The sequence below is a fragment of the Oncorhynchus tshawytscha genome, linkage group LG02 (genome assembly GCF_018296145.1).
Source record: "Oncorhynchus tshawytscha isolate Ot180627B linkage group LG02, Otsh_v2.0, whole genome shotgun sequence".
Lineage (NCBI taxonomy): Eukaryota > Metazoa > Chordata > Actinopteri > Salmoniformes > Salmonidae > Oncorhynchus > Oncorhynchus tshawytscha.
The window spans coordinates 32479066-32488469 of NC_056430.1; the positions used below are offsets into that span (position 1 = coordinate 32479066).

General features: G+C 42.7%; 1 protein-coding gene across 1 annotated transcript; it reads left to right on the forward strand.

Moving 5' to 3' along the window:
- The first annotated feature begins 322 nt into the window (after positions 1–322).
- LOC112217702 (uncharacterized protein C6orf132 homolog) lies at positions 323–8326 on the forward strand. Its single transcript, XM_024378171.2, has 5 exons — positions 323–652; positions 2257–2345; positions 4791–4881; positions 5596–7702; positions 7944–8326. Exons 1-5 carry the CDS (start codon positions 577–579, stop codon positions 8041–8043), a joined length of 2463 nt encoding a protein of 820 aa, XP_024233939.2. The 5' UTR covers positions 323–576; the 3' UTR covers positions 8044–8326.
- The last annotated feature ends 1078 nt before the right edge of the window (positions 8327–9404 follow it).

Below are 9404 nucleotides of genomic sequence, written 5' to 3' on the forward strand. Positions count from 1 at the left end.
CATGTTGGGTTTTGGCTGCTAACGGCCAGCATAAATCAAATTTGATTTAGATTATAATGAAGAGCATGGTCCTTGTTACACAGCCAACTGTATCTCTATGGGGGTTTCACCTTCTCATCATGACCAGCCCTTGGCTTGAAGAGTGTAACTGACTCACACTGTTCTTTTAAAAGTAATAATCATACTATTGCTATATCGAACAAGCACATCAACACCCACAATGAGACATAACAGGGGGAAGTGAGAGGACAGTTGGAAAGATTTGTATGACATTGGAATGTTGCTGTCAAACATTGTTGGCGTGCTGGCTGGGAGGCACAGGGTTGGGGCATGATGTGTTTGTTCTCTCTCTGCCTTACCTGTCGGTTTACAAAATAGGGAGGCACAGGAGAGGGGGCGGTGGCCATTTTCTCTCCCTCTCGAAGTTGTCACAGAATCAGAGGATTCAGTAATACACCTGTCGTTAAGCCGAATTAATAGATTAATACGTTTTTGACGCCTGTCTATGGAAGATCCTGCTTAACATCATGTGTTAACGATTCGTTTGGATAATAGGCCTACCAATAGGACATAAAAATGAAAAAGTCAACGTTTTTTTTGGGTCGAAAGAACCAATCACTTTTCGACACCAATATTAAAATCAAGGAGATGGGTAAGTGTTTATTGTCATATTTTGAACAATTAAATACAACTAACAATTTAATTATTAATTTATCATGTGATCAACAGTCTTTCTTTGACGACTGTCCCGATCTTTGCTATTGTTATTGTGACAGATAAGTGAGTGAAAAGATGTGTCCTAAATGCACACATGAATAGGAATTACGTTTTTTCCTTGCGATTATGTCTGTATCAAAAATTATTACAACATTATACATATTATTACCAGTAGGTATGCTATTGAGATGTTAAAACAGACTGCTCCCTGATCAAATACCGTATAATTTTGAGCCAGAGTCGTTATATTGAAAGGAGAACACGACGACCTGACATAAGGGTTCCCCAGGCTTTGGGGAGTTGGGACTAATTAAAACATAAATATGAATAAACGCCATAGAGTTCTGAAAACTTTGCTGAACTGTTCATATGAGACCTCTAACAATGGAGAGGTGGTTGGTTGCGAAGTGCAAACATGGATGGGATATTTGTATTTTTACATTATGCAGGTGTTCAATAGGAAAATGCCTATTATGCCCCATTGGGAAATGTAACTGTGGATGCCAAAACACTTTATACACTGGCTGTTGTTTCCATACTTGTTTTTAAGGGCTGTATAATGTATTGTTCATAGTCATATCAGTCTGAGTCTCAGTGCTTGAAGTGAGTGCAGAGCATGACCAGTGTCTCACTGACTGCAGTCACTTTATGACATGTCTCTCATCAGTTAGTTATTTGACAGTGACATGCCTAACATTGGAATGGCTGACTGAGCCATACAGAATCACAAGAGTTACTCCACAGAAACCCATTTACCGCTAATGTGTTTTGTGTAGTTACAGATATGTTTTTTCCTTTATCTAGTAATGTCAAAGCCTGTTTATCTAGTAATGTCAAAGCCTGTTAACTTACAGACATTATAGACCACCTCTGGAAAAGTCACATTTCACTTGAAAATCAATCAGGTGGTGAGTGGCCTAATTTCCAAATGAGCCATCTTTAATTTAGACCCATTCTATATGCCTCAATCCCACCTCAGCCCAATAAGCATATCTTGAATAACCTGAGGTCAGTGTTGATGAACTGTAAACACTCATGACTCATGACCCCTGGGATTGTTATGAATGTTGCACCACACTTCTATGTCCTACCTGACATTCCATTGGTAAATAGGGATTCATGGATGCTGTGAGAAGCACTGTATTCTGTACTCTATGGAACTACATGATTTTAGGCTTCAGTGTTTGAGCAATAAGGTAACAACCTCTTCTGTTGATTAGAATCAATCATTGAACTGCTTTCAATAGTTGTAAGCTTGAATAGTTGTAACCTAAATGCTAATTTGCTGTCAACAAGAGAAATCCCCCTGACAGAGTAAACAGCATAACATTACATAATAGTTTGTCAGTAATTCTGAGAACTGCAGACAAAATGCCTTAAGCCTTAACTTGTTATTATGCACATGCCTAATTACTGAACTTTGCAGTCATCAGACTGCATCTCCTTCCAGAGCTGTGCTGATCAGCTGAATGGTAGACTGGTTGGTTTTTATCTATACTGTAGACTAAAGTGGTGGGTTGTGTGTTTGTTTTTCATCAGACAATGTTGAGCTGGTGTTGGATTCATCAGCCATTCCTGAATCAGGCACTGCCAAAGTGAGGAACAGACCCACAGTAAAGCACTTCACGGTAAGTTCCAGTAACTGCATGATGTGCGGAAATATTAATAGCTTTCAAATCTACATTTCTACACTCAAGACGGTGTTGCATCTTTTGTTGAGACTGATCAAGCTTTGTCAATCTTCTAGATATTGTTCTCTAACACTTCAAGATGATTATCACATGGAACTTGTTTCCGGGCTTGTCTTCTTGCGAATTCTTGCGAATGCAGAAGGCCCCATATTACGTCTCATTTGCATAACTGTCTGCTAAATTGTGAATTATTTCTTAACAAGGTCTTTGTGGTGCCTGAAAGAGAATCTGCATTGCCTCATGAAGGGTGTTCCTGTAATCATTAATCTCTGTGTGACCACTGCAGTCAGACCCATCCATCACTCACACCCTGTCACTTTGAAAGCATACTTTTCTAACCGGCAGGTTTCACTTGCACAGGCTATTCACATGTATGACAGAAGGAGTAACCCATATGTATTTGCAAGTGGGCTATCCATGTGACAAGGATGCATGCAATTTGTTTGGGTGTTGACCCAGTCCTCTCAAGTCATTTCTGTAGAGAGTTTGTCCTCAGAAATTCACACCCTATTTACTTAGACATTCTCATGGGGACACAGTTACTATAAGAATGTTACCTTTGATTTACACAATCTTGGGTATTGTACAGTCTGGGACCTGGCATATGGCGCCTAGCTCATGTGCCTTCTATTCAAGATGGTGTCCCTGTAGTAGATCCAGAAAAGACCAGCCGTATCTGAATTTTTTAGGTTGTATTACGTTGTCATTTTGTTGTAGGTATGAAAGCCTACCTCAGAAAGGGGAGTGTCCTATGTGACTGCTCCACAGGCATGTATTAGATGTGGCACACCCAGCAGCACAGGGGTTGGACTGCTCTAACTGACTGTTCGGATTGACTGCTTTGACTTTCACCCGTGAGTCACGGAAAGAAAGAAGAAATTAAGGCGGATCAGAAACCGCATTGAATGCCACACCCTTCACTTCTTGTCAAATGTTTGTGCTGTTGCAAGGAGCTGCCTGCCTGCCCCTATGAAGTGTGCATTCATGACATATTTAAGGCATTAAATAAGGCAGGCGTTCCGTTCACATGAGCTGTTTTAAAGATACAGTGTAACTGAGGGTTCTTGAGAATGGACCACACCTGAACCTTTTCCACGAATGACTTAATATTCCCACAGCTGAATGAAAGTTATTGATGTGTCCTCTGCATTTTGGATATAGCGTGTACCATGTGAAAGTTCTATATAAACAAACCAAGTGATTGCGGCCTGACCATAAGGCCAAGAGCAGTAAGTTGATTACAGTTTATAGTTACATGGGTGAACCGTACTTTGGATTGTTTTGCTAGATTGGAGGCCCTCGGGCCCAGTATTGGGTAATTACACTGGTCAAGGTGTGGTTAGGTCCTAAGGAGTGACTTTCAGTCCCTACTGTATGTAGGGTGATTCTGACCAGTCCTATCAGCTTTGGAAGGGCATATCTCTGTTCTGTCTGTAGGGCTTGTGTTGTGTCAAAACAGTCTGTGTTTATTTCTAGAGGTGTTTAGGCTGTGATGAGAACAGTCAGTCACACAAGCAGGCAGCAACATGACGGCACAGCCCTTTTTCTCAGAGGTAGTCATACCCACTTAATGTTTGCTTAGGTGAAACGATGGGAGTGTTGCATGTGCCTTGCCCACACTACGCTCTGTCTGTGGATGAGCCATAACAATGAAAAGATGGGAGTGTTGCCTGTGCCTTGCCCACACTACACCCTGTCTGTGGATGAGGCATGACAGTGACAGCAATGTTCTGAAGAAGGCCCAAAACTGGGCCAGTAAGCTGCAGCTAGTGTCTGGAAAGGGGTTAGATACAGTATAGCAATGGAGGACATTATTGTTGAATCATTACAGGTGGGGGTGCTCAGTGGGCTTTGAGACTATGTAAGAGATCCTGTAGCCTCAAACTGCACAAGGAGGATTTTGCCATTATAGAAAAGGATACCATTTGCTGGGAAGCCCAGACTATGATTACAGTTAAAAACATTTTTTTAATGAAAAGCCCTTCATATTGAATGTGCCTGGCATTCCTCTGTCTTTGGCAATTGACACCACTGACGTACCAGTTTGTTTCCTGAGTGTTAGATTTACATTTAGTTGAGTTGTCAACTAACGTGAATTCAATGTGAAATCAACCAAAGATTTCACACTCATTGGACTTTCTTTTTTCAACTTTTAACCTGCAAATCCAATCAGTTTCCCACGTTGATTCAACGTCATCACATAGAATTGTTGGGTTGAAATTATGTGGAAACAACATTGATTCAACCAGTTTTTGCCCAGTGGGCTATCTCTGCTCCCCAATCCATTCCCTTTCCTTCATTCAGTTCCACTTAAAATCTCTACAGCCTGACATCTGAGTGAAACGTCAACAGTCTGATGTCTTTTGTCCTTATTTCCCACAGTCGTCCTCTGATGTTGTACAAGGGTTTAATGTACCAACGCCCAAAGTTCCTGTCCTCCCCCCTTTCAACAGACCAAAGATCAACGGGGCAGGTGAGGGTCTCTGTCCTGTGTATACCGGAGTTAAGTTGTGTAGCTAAATCATTTACACTCCTGTGAATTTAAGCCTTAGTGCTGGTTTTAGACAGATCTAGTTGATCACAAATTCAAAGCAACTCTGTTTTCGTAAAGGCTGAAATATATAGAGCAGGTAAATGTTTGTCTAAGGTCTTGGACAATAACACTTTAGAAAGCATCCAAGCAGCCATTCACAAACATGTTTGCAGAGCGGGAGGGTACAGATCAGATATAATTTAATCAGTTTCACCATAACTAAAAGTTAAATAATTTACTTAAACAATAAGTTATATCAATAACAAAATACACTGAACAAAAATATGAACGCAACATGTAAAGTGTTGTTCCCATGTTTCATGAGCTGAAATAAAAAAAATCCCATAAATGTTCCATACTGAGGAGTATTTATGTCTGTAATAAAGCCCTTTTGTGGGGAAAAACACATTCTGATTGGCTGGGCCTGGCTCCCCAGTGGGTGGGCATATGCCCTCCCAGGCACACCCATGGCTGCTCCCCTGCCCAGTCATGTGAAATCCATAGATTAGGGCCTAATGCATTTATTTTCATTGACTGATTGCCTTATATGAACTGTAACAGTAAAATCTTTGATGTTTTTGCATGTTGCGTTTCTATTTTTGTTCAGTATAGTTGTACTTTCTTGTGTCTCTGATGGTTGTTCTCTCTTTATAGTAAACGGTGAACGGTTGTCCAATGGATCTGCTGTATCTGTACCTGATTTGGTGGGAGAGATATTTATTCCACCTCCACCTTCGATGCCCCCCCCACCCCCTCCACCCATATTCAACCCTCCCCCACCAGATTTCTTGGGTGACCTCGACTCCATTCAGCCTCCCTCCATATTCAACCCTCCCCCACCAGATTTCTTGGGTGACCTCGACTCTATTCAGCCTCCCTCCATGCCCCCTCCAAAACCCCCATCAAAACCATCATCAGTTGCCCCCTCTGAAGGGGACAAGAATGTTTTCACCTCCATGAAACTTCCACCTATGGCCCCTCCGAAGCCCCCGTCAACTTCCTCCAGTGCTTCTAGTTCCTCTTTGTCCAGTTCTACACCACCACCAACCACTGTCCCTGTTATCACAGAGCCCCCAAAGTTTGCCCCTCCACAGCCCCCTACAGACATGAGGCAAGCTGCTCTGAAAGCCCTGAAGACACCGCCTACAAAGCCAATGAGGCTGTCCTCCATCCCCATTATGTGTGAACTCCCCCAGGTTCCTGCCCCAGCACCCCCTGTACAGAACCCTAGACCGTCCAGCTTCAACCCCCAGAACACAGCTAAGCTCTACAGTGTTCCTAAAACCGGCATTCTAGATAGGCAGGTGGAAGGTGAAAATAAGCACAAGCAGATCCTACTGCTGCATGACCCTGGGTCTACTGACTCCGTCCTGGTCAATGGGACAGCCCCCTCTGTGGCACCGCCAGTTAAGCCAGCCCGGAGAAACAGCTCGGGTATGCAGCTGGAGCAAGACCTGAAGGAGTTAAAGGATAATTTTAAAGCCACTCTTCAAGGCCAACCCACCCCACCTGAGACTCGGAAGGAAGTGAAAGTGGGGCCTTTGCCTTTATTAGCACAGCAGTCTATCAACAAACCTGCCGAAACTCCCACTAAAGCATCACCAATGCTTCAGGTCGTCACTGCCCCTGTAACCATAGAGGCTAGCCAGGTCAAACACAAAGTGTCTCCAAACCGGAGTCGCAAGTTCAGTCCAATGCTGGACCGTAAACTGCGCAACCTAAAGTTCAGTGCGGTCACTGGGACGAGGGAGGGTCCTGCCACTTCCCCCCTGGCTCTTCTCATGGCGGCTAAAGAGCGAGAGAAGCACAGGTCCACTTTGTCACGCGAAAACAGCACAAAGAGTAATGAGCTATCCACCAGCATCCAGCACAGCGAATCCAATCCCAATTCTTTCACCATCATCCCCAGGTCCACCTCATTCACTTCGGTGACCTCACAAGATAATCCACAGTCTGTGGTCCCAGTGCAGCCCCCAGTGGTGATCCAGACTTCAGCAAAACCCCAGATCATTGAGTCAGTGGTGGAAAAGAGGCCAATTGCAAATCCAGTATTTCAGGGGCTCCTGGCTGTGGAGAAACAAAGTGGAGAGCAGAGGATTTCATCCCCCTTTAGCCTTGTCAGGAATGAAGAGAACAGGGAGGACCTATGCTTGCCATTACTCCCTCCCCCTCCCGAATTTGATGACCATAATGATGTCGTGGAGTCTCCCCCCAGCTCGCCTCCACCTGACCCTCCCCCAAAGAAGGTCCTGGTTCCCATTCCCACCCCTGCCTTTCCAGTCCTGCCCCCCACTGCCAGCCTTATCGTTCCTGTCAAAACTCCCTCCCCTGCGCCCCCCCCTCCTCCAAAACCCAAACCTCCAAGCCCTCCCAAACTCCTGCCTCCCGTCATGGAGGTCAAACCCAAGCTACCTGTTCAGACCACACCCAAGCCACCTCCCACCCAGGCGTCCTCCTCCCTCTCAGCCAGCCAGGCCACGCTCCTGACCATCCTGCAGAAGAAGATGCTGGAAATGGACCACAAAATGGACAACAAAATGCTGTCCATGAAGACAGACTCTGATGACTGGGGTTCTCCCTTGTCTGAGGAGACCATGGTCCCTGTTGTTCCCAGGGTCACCCCGAAGACCCCTGTTATCACCGCAAAGAGCAAGAATGCCACCTTGTCAGCCAGAACACAAGGCCTGGACATGAAGGAGCTGGAGACTAAAATGGCCAAGAATTCTCAGGGTTTGTCAGCTCCATCAAAAGTACCCATCAGGTAGGCCTTGCTCTCTCTACTTCATCTTTGTCTGTTTGAGTTTTTCACAAAATTGTACAACTTTATTATTTAAGCTTAGGGTGGTGACAAGTTTGGCATAATTTTGTTTTATCTAGGAGTGTCCGTAATTGCATGTTTTGACTCACAGTAAAGAATGATGCTAGCTAGATGTATTGATGAATGTGACAAGAACAACCTGATAAGTGTTTAACTAATATTTTTTTCTTCCTCTACTTTCTAGCAATGGGCCACAGTCAAAGCAGGCATATGGCATGACTTTCATGGTACGACCCGGAACCAAACAACCAATAACTGTTGTCAGCAAAGGGGTCTCATCATGAGGAGCCAACTTCAAATTATACCACACATTCAATTAAAATAACTTTAATTTCCTGAGAGAACTATATGTGTGGTGACGGGTCTGTACAAGACAAATAACAAAATAGCAACATAGAACACAAAAACGTACAGTGTAATAGATTAGGAGCAATCTATGCAATCACAGGCTATATATACACATACAGTACCAGTCAAAAGTTTGGACACCTACTCATTCAAGAGTTTATTTATTATTACTAATTTCTAAATTGTAGAATAATAGTGAAGGCATCAAAACTATGAAATAACACATATAGAATCATGTAGTAACCAAAGAAGTGTTAAACAAATCAAAATATATTTTAGATTCTTCAAAGTAGCCAGCCTTTGCGTTGATGACAGCTTTGCACACTCTTGGCATTCTCTCAACCAGCTTCATGAGGTAGTCACCTGGAATGCAATTAAGTATATTATGATTTGTTTAACACTTTTTTTGGTAACATGATTCCATGTGTTATTTCATAGTTTTGTCTTCACTATTATTCTACAATGTAGAAAATAGAAAAAACAAAGACCCTGGAATGAATAGGTGTGTCCAAACATTTGACTGGTACTGTAGATACAAATAAAAACAAGAAATACAAGAGTTGAGTTTTATGGATGTTGGCACAAAACTAGAAGCTGCTGGGCTCTTAGATGTGTATGCCAGAGATCTATGTCTGAGTGGCTATACTGGTCATGGAGTGTGTACGCGTAATGTCCAAGGCTATTTGTTCCCACTTCTTCCTCACTATTTTATATTTATTTATAGACGTCACTGAGGGGTTCCTGGCTTTCTCCAATGATTTTTAGTACTCTGTTCAACAGTATCTTTGACTGCTGCAGTTTAATCAGTGTGTGATAGTATACATTGCCTTATTTATCTTAGGCAGACCTAATAGATTTAAAAACAGAAGCACAATCTGCTTTCAAACTAGCAGCTGTGAATTGCCAGTCTTAATATATACAGCATGTTATTATAAAAGGACGTACAAATTGTTTTGCTTATAGGTTGAGTGCCACAGTACCTGTATATACTGTATATGTTAACATACGGAATTGAAATGTAGCCTACTAGAATACATTTAGAACACATACTGTATATAGTTCACTGTACTAAACTTGTTCCATACAATGGATCACTAAATAAAAGCAAAACAGTTCTCAGGCATTTGCCACAATGACATTAAAAATGTACTTTTACATTTGTGCTGAAGTCTAGCTATTGCGTCAGTCATTATTAAAGCTGCTCATATATATCTCCATCCAAATGTAATCTAATTAAAACCACGACGCATCAAATACTGGATGTGAAGAAAACTTAAGGGTTGGTAAATGACATTGG